The sequence below is a fragment of the Camelus ferus genome, chromosome 2 (genome assembly GCF_009834535.1).
Source record: "Camelus ferus isolate YT-003-E chromosome 2, BCGSAC_Cfer_1.0, whole genome shotgun sequence".
Lineage (NCBI taxonomy): Eukaryota > Metazoa > Chordata > Mammalia > Artiodactyla > Camelidae > Camelus > Camelus ferus.
Window position 1 is genome coordinate 103,199,064 of NC_045697.1, and position 12,368 is coordinate 103,211,431.

Here is a 12,368-nt window from a genome sequence, read left to right on the forward strand (position 1 = left end):
GATCACCAGGGACCATGAAATTGGTAAAAGCTGGGTGATTCAGCCTCACCCACCTCATCCCCCAGCACAGTTTCACAGGAAGGACTCTAGCCGTGGCTCCTCTGACTGGCGTGCTTGTCCGTGACTCCTCTGATGCTTTCTTCCCTGTCTCCTGTGTTGCCTCCTCCTCCTTCTGCAGTAAAGTTGGCATCTCCCAAGGTGCTGTCTTTGGTGACTTTGTTTTGTTGCTCTTGGTGTTATCACCCTCCCTGCTGGCTCCAGACATCACCTTTGTGTCTACAAGTCTGATCATGATATTTCTTCTGAGCTCTGGAATAAATTTTTCACGGCCTTTTCAACACAAGGATGTGTCCCATTCAGAGAGGAAATTATTGCAAGATACCTGGCAAGGATGCTGAGGACCGGCACCGAGATGTTAAGAGGGGAAAGAGGACAGATTCATAAAATACTTGGCAGATAAAATAAGCAGGACATGGATGGATTGATTAGCTTCCTTCAAAGGAAGGAGGAAGAGAGAGGAAGAGGAGAGATTGAAGGGGGCCAAGTTGACCCCAAGTTTTGTGGCTCGAGTAACTTGGAGGATGGGTGTGCCCTTATTGGTCTAAAGAACACAGGATTAAGGGGCAGATGGTGACTTCGGCTTGGGATATTTGCACATACCACCTCCCTCTGCCTTTCTTGTCTTTTGAGTCCTCCCTTTGTAGCTGTTAGAAACATCTTCCTAAAACACAGGTCAGATCATGCCATTCCCCTCCTCAGAATTTCTTCTTAGCTCTTATTAACTAGAGAGCCGTTTAGATGTGCAGGCTCCTTCACGAGGGATTGGAAGCCCTACACAAGCTGGCTTTGTTTGGTTTCATTAGAATCTTCTAGCACAACAGAACCCACCATGCAATTTCTCACCTTCTTGCTTTTCCTCAAGCTGTTCTCCCAATCTGGAGTGCCCTCCCCACTTTCCCTGCCTCTGAGAATCCTACTCGTCCTGTCGACTACAGTTGGCTTGTTACATCGCCCATAAAGCCTCCTGTCAGCCCCGTTGGAAGTCGTCACTCTTTATTCAATATTTCCACAGCAATTTATATGTATTTTCCCCTGGTATTGTAATGCATTTGCTCAAACACACATTTCTTCTGTTGGTAAACTTCTTAAAAGCTAGGAAATGTATCTTATTTGTCTCCATTTCTCACCAGCTGCCTGCGCATGGCTTTCCACATATTTGTTGCTCATTAAATAATGAATGAAAAGGAGAGAGTGAAAGGGGAGCCTGGGGGTTGGAGGGAGAAGTCACTGAGTTGCAATAGGCTTGGACTTGCTTTCGAACATGGCAGTGGGGGTGGAAACTTTGGGTTGTGGAGAACAGGTGCAGAGAATAAGAGCGAGGGAGGCAGTGGGTTATGGGTAAGGAGAGAAGCTGATATTGAAAGACAGGATCCTGCCTATGGCCACTCCACCCTGAACTCGTCCAACCTTTTCTTAAAGACAGGATCCTGCGATACAAAATCATGCACATATACAATTTAGCCTCCCTCACAGGCAGACAAGCCAAATTGTAAAGCCCTTCACTGGCAGGAAATTATTATTCGGCCCATTTAAAAAGACACGTGGCCTCGCTGTGTAACCAAGACTCCCGAATACTCACTTATTGCTGCTATTTTGTCTATTGTCTGATGGCATAAAGAGATGGGGTTCTGACTGATAGTATGATGATGACCCATTTCTATGCCCATTTATTTAATTGTAGAAAAGACAGGCAAGGGGATATTCTAATTAATGAGATTTCTTTGACCCTTAATTATTCTTTTCATATGTTACTCTTTCATCAACCTGTATTTATTTTCAGCAGCACAAAGGAAAAATGAAAAATATTATCCTTTAATGTTGTGAATCCCAGAATAATAAGAATTTATGGTCTTCCTTCTGGATGCTCTCACACAAATGCAGGTCTGGTACATTTATAGCCACATGGTGCATGTCCTCTATGCATTCTTTATAGATATGTTCTGTGCAACCATCCATCAGTCCAGGCTTAGTCCAATCTTCCGTTAGTAGAGGAACTGCCTGTTGTGGATTAGAGATGGAAAGAAACAGGTGGAATATCCTGAACACTTTAATTTTCAATCGGCTGTTTTCCATGAAGACGGATAACTCCCTGTTCAGCTCCAGGTTCCTGTGGGAGACACAAGTACAAAGAAGATGCCAGGCAAATGTAATGTCTTTATTCCTAGATGAGCCTAGATGGCTGCCCACCCCTTTGTCACACCCTGTTCGTGGTAAGCTGGGACGAATGAGAGCCACCAGGATGCCTTTAGCCTGAGCTTGAGGCTGGCCACAGAAGTCTGGGGGATGGCTCCTTGCCCCGGTCTCATTTGGGCTCTCATGTGGCTTTCCCTGGTCAAGGAGGCTCTCTGAGGTGGGAGGCAGCCTATGTCCCTGTCAAGTGACTTCCCGTTAATCAAGTTCTAGAAGGGCTCAATCCCATTAGAGGAATCAAAGAAGGGAGGACTGTAAAGAGACTCTGCCACATCGAGGGGAGAGCCTTTCTTTACCTGCTTCTCCTGTGCCACCTCTTTCCTTCCTTAGCATCAGGACCCATCACTGCCTTGTCTCTGCCCACCTCCCACTGAGGGGAAGCAGAAGAGCTACAAGCTGACCTACTGGGTTGGATGTGTAGCCCACATTGGCTTGGAGGCTAAAGTGACAGCAACATTCATGCCAAATATCATTTTATCGGATACCAATTGTTCTGCATCTCCCAAACTTACCTTCTTACTCTAGTCTTTGCTGTAGCAACCAGCTCTGGTCAGGGGTGATTGACAGCACCTCCCCTCAGCTTCACCAAACATCTCTTGCTTTCTGCACCATTGGCTTCTTTGCCACCTCCATGGCTGCCTGGGGAAGCCAACTTAGCTGCTGCAAATCATGGGCAAAGCTGGAAGAGCGAGGGAGTTAACACTCTCTGTGGCTACCCCAGCCTCTTCCTTCTTCTCTCCCTTGGGTTCTCAGTTCTCAGACACCTTCACACTGCTTCTCATGAGGGTGCCCAGAAGGACTCCATCCCAGTTGTTCACAGCAATGACTAGCTCGCCCGTGCCCTCTGGGATTGGCTTCCCCCTCTTACTCTTATTTGCTTCACTCTTTCTAGTTTCCCACTTTTGCTTCGGGAATTGCTTCCCAAAATAAATCTCAGGGTTCAGACTTTTAGGGGAACCCAGAAAATAGACAAAAGAGAGAGCGATAGCGAGAGAGAGACTACAAATGGTGATCGAACCCATTGCATGGAGAATGTTCTAGCACATATTCTATTTGAAGTGGGACATAATGGGACAGGGGCTTGGTGATCCTTTATTATACACACTGAGAAGTGTGTGGACTGCTAATTAGGAATTGCTGTTAAAATAAAAATAAGAGAACACTGAAGCCAGTTGGTGGTGTCTCCTATCTAGAAACCTTTGAGATTGGAAAGACATCATTCTGGAATTCAGGCTGGAGGATGGCTAGATAAATTACCCTGGTCCCAGCCCAGTGTTTGCTCTTTTGGCCCTATTTGTCTGATGATGGAGGTAGATCAGTTATTTCCCTGTGTTTTTGTAAAACACAAGGAGCCCTTCCATCCAATGGAAGTGCCTGAGAACTTTCCTAATGTGCTCAGAGTTCATGGGCGGAGAGTCTTTCTAAACAAGCGGCAGAATAACAATATTTAGTATATTCTTGTACTGTATTAAAACTAAAGTGTCTTTCATTACCTGTTTTTTTTTTTTAAAGACTTATTTATTTATTTGTGTGTGTGTGTGTGTGTGTGTGTGTGTGTGTGTGTGTGTTAATGGAGGTACTGGGGATTGAGCCCAGCACTTTGTGCACTGCGAAGCATATGCTCTACCACTGAGCTATAGCCTCCCCTTCATTACCTGTAAAAGGAACCTTTTGATTTTCTCCAGAAAACATTTGAAACATGGGGGGCAGAGAGCTTAGCAGTCACAATTGCACCAGTCACCTGGAGAAGGCTGGAAGCAGTCAGGTGGTGGGAAAAGGAGGGGGCACAGTCGGAGAGATGAAGATGGAAAAGGCAAAACCTTTCCTGCCCCACCTGGCTACCTCCTAACTCATCTAACCAGATTAAGCACCCACGGTTTGGTAAAATACATTTAAGCCACTCTTAAGATGACTGCAGGCAATCCAAGCATGGTGACTTAGTGTTTAATCAAAAGAGACAAATTTTAGACCTCCCAAACTCTGAAGTGGGCAAACAAATATTTTCAGCCATTTTTTTTTTTTTCTCTCTTAGGTCTGTCGTGACTTGAAAATGTTGAGGTGCCATTTTTGCTATAACTGCCTTGCAGGGATTCTGCTTTGGGACCACTCTTGTTTCAAAAAGCTGACTTGCTTGTTTGGAAAGAGTCATGGAGTCGTCGTGTATTACATGTTATCTGCTAGGGTGGGAAGGGGTCTTTGAGATTGTCTAGTTCAATCCTTCTTCTCATAAGATGCTTCTGAGTCAGACTTTAAGCTCAGGTGATCTGACTCCACGGTAATGTCTTTTGTGGTGGAAAAATGTTATCTGTCACCCAGATATTCTTACTAAATAGAGTAGAAAGCCACCTGTAGGGACTGCCATGGGGGACAATAATTTCAAAGTGTTAATTGAGATGGATTCTCTGTTTCAGTTCTGTAAGTCTGTTGAAAACTAAGAACGAATTAGCTAATACATTCCTTAACTCTATCGAAAAGGAATCCCCAGGAGATACAACAATGGCTTTTCCTTTTCTCCTTTGCCACTCCTACCAACATGAGCGGGACTTGCATTCGTCTATTTTACAGATCCAGCTATCAAGAAAGGATGCTGCATAGGAGAACTGCTATCCCGTACAGAAGCTGTCCTGGTCCCTAACCATGCAGACCGCGGTCAAGGGAAGGACGGGCCCCACGGTCCCAGAGTCACCACACTTACTTACCCCAGGGCCAGCTTTATGGGCATTTGCTTTCTTAGTGAGTTGGAGTTACTTGCAAAATGAACCTCGTTTTGTGTGAGTCTTCTGTTTTGAGACGGACGCGTAAGGAAGAGTGTTGGCTGGGGTCTCCGGACTATCTGTGGTTGATGGCTCCTTGGATTGGGATCTGAATCCCAAGAGCATTCTTCGATCTTGTGATTTTGCTCACAGGTTCTAAGGCACTGTTGGGGAGAAGTCTAGTTTTACATTCTCCGATGAAAGTTTGTTTATTTTGTATGAGCCCCTGATCCCTTATGTCCCACTTCAAACAGATGAAATCACTCGGCTGTCATCCCCTTCCGTCCCTCCCTCCCCTTTTGTATGAGCTCCTCCCCAAGGTCTGAAAGCATCGAGGTGACTTGATTCTGTGTTTTGGCAAAGAAAGAGTCATGCCCTTCAAAGCCTTCGTGAGCCCCCACGTGACCTTGGGCAAGCAAGAGATCTAATGTGATGCTTCCGGCTGTGGGTAAGGAGATACCAGTGCTCATCAAATGTTGATATTTCTCCTTGTTCTCCTGTGACCAGCACTGCGACTCTGGGAAGTGGTCAGGGGCGGTTTCTAATGTACACCAAATGGGCCAATCAGCTGTAGACACATTATAGAAAACATGGCCTTGAGTCTTAAGCTTACCATCCGTTTATTTAACACAACAGTAGGAAAAGTATGTATGATCTTGGATTGAATTCTAACAGGGGCCCCAGGGCTGGCTTGGAGATGGCCGGGTCCACACTGCAGTGCCCTCTAGGTAGTGAAGGTGGAGGAGGATGGGGTCTGCTCTGTCACGGACGGCTCCCGTCCCAGCCACTCCTCAATGTCACTGGAGGCCCATTAACAGGGGAAACAAGTACCAATCTGATGATTATAGTTTCTATTTCTGGCTTTTCTCAACCAAAGGGAAAATGTGAGGTAGGTGTGGAATTGAAGGAGAAAACTCTATACCAAATGAGAAGCTATGCAAACAATAAAGCAGTCTGACTTGTTTTAAGGTTTTCAATAAATACTAGCCATCCCCAAACAACCTGAGTATTTGAATCAGGTGAGAGAACTCGAGTCAATCACCTGAAGATAGTTATTGGATGAAAACACAAAGGGGAGAATGGTGTCTGAATAGTCACCGGCCACTTTCAAAGGGGCTGCTCCTATGTCAACGTCATTTTATAAAAAGTCAAGTTGATCTTTTTAAACGTTAGAGTGAAGCGGTTCATAATTTCTTGCAACGTGCCAAGGACGTTCTACGTATAATGTGAATGTGAATAATAACGTGAATACGTATAATGCAAGATGTGAACCAAAACATTCTCTTTTGCTGCTTTCTATTTTTCACCAAGTCAAGAATTCCTGGGGAAGTTCTCTGATGGACAGAACTTTAAAACTGATTTAGTGGGGAGGGTATAACTCAGAGGTACTTAGCATGCATGAGGTCCTGGGTTCAATCCCCAGTACCTGTATTAAATAAATAAATAAATAAACCTAATTACTTCCCTCCCCCCAAAAAAAAACCACAAAAAATTTTTTTAAATTGATTTCTCTTTCTTTCTCTGCCTCAGTTTCTTTCTCTGGCACCTTCCTTTGAAGGGTGAACTCTCACTGCATTTGGATAGATGATTACTTAGCTTGCAAAACATACCATTTCCCCCTCATTAAAATCTCATAGTTGCCAAACTTCGTTAAGACAAATGGAATTACTCATCTATTCCCTGCTCCCCCTCTATGGTGATGGGGTGAATAAAATTATATTAAGCAGGAGAGCATAAGGCTGGTGAGCACTTTGAAAAAGTCATGAAATATTTTAAGGAAGGAGCCAGACTGCAGCTGAACTGACTGATGGATATGCTCTCAACCTTCATGGCCAGGAATGATTTACATAGTAACGGTATGCATTATGACCATGGCTCTTCAAAACTTGCATTTTGCAACAGTATATAATTAGTAGTGGACATTTCCTAAACTTTTTAAAAATACACTGAAAAAGCGAAAATCAGAACAAAGCAAGACAAACAAAACCCTGAGACTCACACGTAGCCAAGGACAGCACCCAAGAAAGAAAAAGAAACAAGAGTATAGCCAACCTTTTTTCTTTTTAATTAGAGTATATTATACTTCCAAACTGGATACACTAGAAATTGGCAATGCAACATAAGATGCAAAGGAATATACCAGTTACTGTCAAAATGACCCTGTACAGCCTTGTAATGCAAAAAAGCTTTATACAATACAAATTTTCAGTAATGTACACAAACCTTGACAGTATGATCATCTGAACATAATATGAGGAGTTAAAAAAAAGGATAGAAGAAAGTTCTGAGAACTCTAACTGCATTACTATATGGAAAAATAAGCTAGCTTTCATTGAAGAATGCATAGTGAAAACAGAATTGAAGTTAGTTGGCAGGTGAATATCTCAAAGATGTTAGTGTTTTACACGGAAAGGATATCTATGGAATACATCCTTCCCTGAGTATCAAACTGCAAACCAAATTCAGGGGTACATATTACCTCGGTGGAATCTGAAAAATGCTGTAGATTTTTCTTTATTAATAACAATAATAATATAAAAAGTCAAACAAACTCCAAACACACCTTTTCTCACTCAGAAAACTTTTATAATTTACCAGAAAGACTGATGACTCTTTCCAAAGTGCTAAAAAAAGTTGCCCAATTACATTAAGCATAACTAAGTCATTCAAATACAAGTTCAGTGGCAAGCATCTGAGCGGTAACCGTCTCCCTCCAACGCCCCTCTTGATCTTGCAGCTTTCACCCTAGGACCTCGTATTGCACAAGTGGCACACTGTAAAGTCTGCAGTCCTAATTGCCAGGGCCACCCTTCAGGTTTTTAACCTGCTGGTGCTCACGCCTCTCTGCCAGCCCCTGTGGGATCACTGTGGCCTCCTTTCCTGTTATCACTGAACTTGTAATTTTGAAAGCACAAGATTAGCCAAGTGGCACATTCTCCATTAAATGGGGATAAAGACATGCCTTTAAAAAAAAAAAAAAAACCAACCAACCCAGAAGCCCAGTATTCTTGGAGTGTATTGTCTGTAACTGTCTATAGTGTCTTTTACCGAGACATCACGAGGGCAACGTTGAATGACGTGTCAAACGTGGCCAAGAACAAATGTCTCTGCTGGAAGATGACCGAAGGTGCGGGAGCTTCCCGCCCTAGCTGGCTCAGCCTCCCTGCCCCCGGGGACATCTCCTTAGTGTAAACAGCTTTGCCAGGGCTGGATGACTGGCCAAGGGAAGTGTTAGCACACCTGCTAAGTCTGGGGGAAGAAGGGTGGGTACGGGGGAGGACCATGGTGTGGACAGAAGTTACAGACTTCTGGCTTCCGGTAGAACGGTACCAGTTTCAAGGGGGAGCTTTCAGTGAAGCAAACTGACTAGAGGAAGAAAATTAGGGACGCTTTTATTTTCCCCTGGTGAAACAGACGGAAAAAAAAAAATCCCAACTCTAGGATAACACATGATGGAAACCAGCAACGCAGTAAGAAAGCATTCCTCCCATACACCAGTTCTTCGATAGATAAATAATAGATAAAACTTTTATATTCCGAACTTCCCATTGTTATACAAAGCACATTTTTTTTTTCCTGTTCTTTCAGCCTGTTTCATCCTGGAAATCCTGTTGTCTTAAAAACACAAGCCATTAACATATTTAGCCAAAGGTTCTGTTCCTTTTCTTCTTCTTACATACCCATTGCTTTTTAAGAACAGCAAAGGGGCTATGCAACCCACCCGCACCTGCTTCTTGCTGCAATAAAGTGCTGCACATAAGTTGCCATTTTAATGACCACAAAATAAGAGCTTTAAATAAGTATAAAGTTAGCCTCCTAGCAGGTTATGTCTACCAGGCGTTAACAAAATGGAATACAGAATTATTAATAACATGGAGAATACCGCCATAGCCAGACAATCCGCAAACACAATGGAAACGTCTCAGGGGTATAAACTGAACCGTAGGACTAAACAGCACCTTTTTGTTGGGTCGTTATATGTCAAAGAGTTTGTGACAAAAGTTTCAAACATACAGTCTACTCATTCCATAAAAAAGGTACATTTTCTTCCTTTTATTTTACTTATTTCTTTTTTGCAGATGAGAAACAAAAACTAGTGCAAGACCAGAGCACTGTGCAAAACTGCCGTTTCTTTTTTTTTTTTTCTTTTTTCTTTTTTTTTTTAGTCTGAGCATTTATACCCAGAATTTATCCAAACCCCTTTTAATCTCCTTGGCTGGATTTATCAACCATAAAATTTTTCACTCATACAATTTTTCTTTTCCTGCAAACAAATGGTAACCATGACTTAATACATCATATATATATATAATCTGCCCTTAAAAAATGATGCACTGTGTGTGTGTGTAGCATACACACTGCATACGTATGGACACACACACAAAACACACTGGAGTTTTGTGGTGCGGGCTGCAGTGCTGCGAGACATTTCTTCCACACGAGGGCTCTTGATGGCTAGTGTCTTCATGACCAGAGATCGGAGCACATGGTCTCCAGGACTCTGTGGGAAATCTCAGGCAGCACTGAGGATGTCCACCGTTCCTTCATCGACTAAGCACCAGGCCCTACCACTCTGTAGCCATAAAATAGAGGAAGGTAATGAGGGAGCTCAGGGAAGTGACTGGTGTGGATGAAAGTCCTGGGGGGTGGGGGTGGGGGTGGGGGGGGAGAGAGAATGTTCATCGCTGTGAAAGAAGCCAGTACAAAGAATGTGCAAATGTCCCGGCACAGGACACATGGAGGTCTCTTTCCAAATCCACAAACGCCCACTCACCACATTCACCCAACGGAAAATAAAATGCACCGGTGTAGAAGCTTACAAGGGCTGATTGCTAGTAAGGACACTCCCTTCAGGGTTTAACGAGACAAATTTCCTTTCAGATAAAAGGACCGAGGAGGGCTGAGAGTGAGAGTGGGTGGCTGGGGAGGCATGCCTCTGAAGGTAGACGGGCGCAGTAGGTCACCTCTCTGAAGATTGGATAAAGCAGCTTTCAGGTCAATGCAATAGGTATACACACAGAGCCAATTCTCTATTCCTTACTAAAGATATACAGTACACGTGGTTCAGACCCATGGGAGTCTGTAGGTTTTGCAGCAACATACACCTGCTGGGGTTGTGTTTAAGTTTTGTGGGTTTTGTTTTTGTTTGTTTTTGTCTGTCTCTTGGTTTTTGGTACAGAGCCTGGCTGCCCTCAGACAGTCTCCGCTCTTTCTCTTAGTCCGAGATAGGCGAGGAAGGAGTGTTTCGGGGAGGGGATGCTGGGCGGCGCAGTCTGAGGTCGGGGAGGGTGGAATGTGAGATCCAGCTGGTTCTTGGGGTACAACATGGTCAAGGGAATGAGATGGGCAAAATCCGAGTTCCGGTACTTGTCGAAGCGCAAAGGGGAGCCGTTCAAGGGCAAGGCCTTGAGTGCCAGGCTGGGCTCGGAGCCGCCCCCGCCGCTGCCGACGGCCGACAGGGCCACGGTCTGCAGAGCCTGGGAGGCGGACATGACCGACAGGGGAGACAGGAGGTGGCGGGAGCTCCCGACGACGAGGAGCGGGGCCCCAGGGCCGGCGGCGTCCTTGGCGGGGGCCGGGCTCGGACCCTTCTTGTCCTCCTCGGGGCAGTCCGCGCTCTGGTGCTTCTTGACGTGGCGGCTGAAGACGAAAGGGTGCGTGGTCTTGAACAGGCACTCTTCGCAGCTGAAGGTCTGGCGCGGGGCGTGCTTCAGCTTCTTGTGCAGGTTGAGATTGTCCTTGCGTTTGCAGCTGTAGCTGCACTGGTCACAGTGGAAGGGCCGCTCCCCGGTGTGCACGCGCACGTGCTCGATGAGCTTGTTGGCGGTCTTGGACAGGTAGCCGCACTGGTCGCACTTGTAGTGGTTGCCGAGGCGATGCTCGCGGGTGTGCGTCTCCAGCTCCAGCTGGTTGGCCTTCACCGTCTGGCAGATCCGGCACTTGTACTCCATCTTGTAGTGGGTCTTGAGGTGGCACTCCATGGCGGCGGGGCGGTTGGTGGAATAAATGCAGAATGGGCACCTGCCGGGGGAGGGGGCAAGCAAGGACAGGGAGGGTCAGCCGCGCGGGCTCTGCGGTCCCCCGGTTGCTACCCTCCTCACCAGCCTTCCCTCTGGACGCCCTCCCCAGCCTGAGGCCTGGCCTGCCCCCTGTCCAGCCCAGCCCTGCCGCCTCCGGAGGGATGAAGAAGACCCTCTTAGGCTCTGGTTGCCGACAGAGCCTTCCCTCGGGCTTGCTCGGGGGTCTCCTGGCTGCAAGAGCGGACGCCAGCCCTCAGGAAGGGGAGCAGAGACAGTGCCAGGACCAGATAAGCTGTTGCTCCCCTCCGTCCTCCCCACCCCGCCCCTCGGAGCCCTCCCCGCTCCCCACTGGACACAGCCGAGGTCTAAACCTCACGACCTCCCCTCAAGATGGGAGCAACACAAAGAATCGACTTTTCATGCACCACACCAAGCACACGCAGAAAGGCTAAGAGTTTTAAAGAACAGCTTATAGTGGGGAGAGCTACCTCCAGCAAACAGAAAGTCGTAGGGGTCAGAGTCGTGCTTATTAAAGGGTGGTTAGGATGAGAAGGCCTGTGTGTGTCACTGTGTGTGGGAGTGCGTGTATCCACAGAGATCTGTACTGGTCAAACCTGGCTCCTGCAGCACTGGGTCTCCATAGGGAAGGGAGGTGAGGACCAGGACCTGGGCTCAGGAGAAGGAGGCCCACCCACCAGCCCACCTACGAATGAGGGACTCAGGAGGAAGGGGGACAGCTGCTATCTGGAGCTTGAAGACATTATGAGTGCCTTATTACATCATGGAAATAATAATCCAAGGGGATCGTAAATTCTCATTGGGCAGGACCGTATCTCCCGTTTCTTCTGCATTCTCTGCAGTGCTCGGTAGAGGACTCAGCACGTGATGGGTACTGATTCAATACGGGACTGGTCTGTACACGTAATTTAGGCAGATTCCATAAGGGCTGATTTTGGTCCCGGCTCTGTCACCTTATCGGGCTCTAGGCTAGCTGTGCGCTGGGACCAAGCCTGGGCCTCTCCATTCTACGCAGTGAGGCTACGCTACCCCCAAGCCCCACTGGCTGTCCAAAGGGGCGAGGCAGGCAGAGAGGGCATGTTTCTGCAAGTTCTGCTGAGCTGCGCTCGCAGAAGCTGCCAGGCTCGAGTCGGTGGCTGATATGATAGCTGTGGCGTGTGTGCTCTCTTTACAAAAAGAAGGCAAGTGCAAAAGTGGCGGCCTCGGCTCTCGCTTGGCACCTGCAGGGCAGGGCCCACGAGTGAACTGTCCTCGGAGGGTTTGGAGAGGTGTCCAGCAGAGCCCAACACACCAAGTGCACCGTGCACTGCTCCTCAGCGCCAAGCCC

At 46.6% G+C, this 12,368-nt stretch overlaps 1 protein-coding gene across 9 annotated transcripts in view; it reads right to left on the minus strand.

The window, feature by feature from the left end:
* Window positions 1-7,045: 7,045 nt before the first annotated feature.
* ZNF827 (zinc finger protein 827) overlaps window positions 7,046-12,368 on the minus strand; it is a 170,262-nt gene continuing 164,939 nt past the window's right edge. For 3 of the 9 annotated variants that reach the window (XM_032464360.1, XM_032464404.1, XM_032464355.1), the window contains one exon: window positions 7,046-11,024. In XM_032464360.1, the coding sequence (XP_032320251.1) occupies window positions 10,196-11,024 (829 nt within the window). In that variant the 3' untranslated portion in view covers window positions 7,046-10,195. The remainder of the gene's footprint in view (window positions 11,025-12,368) is intronic. The other 6 variants (XM_006187222.3, XM_032464370.1, XM_032464389.1 and 3 more) reach the window with 6 other exon arrangements.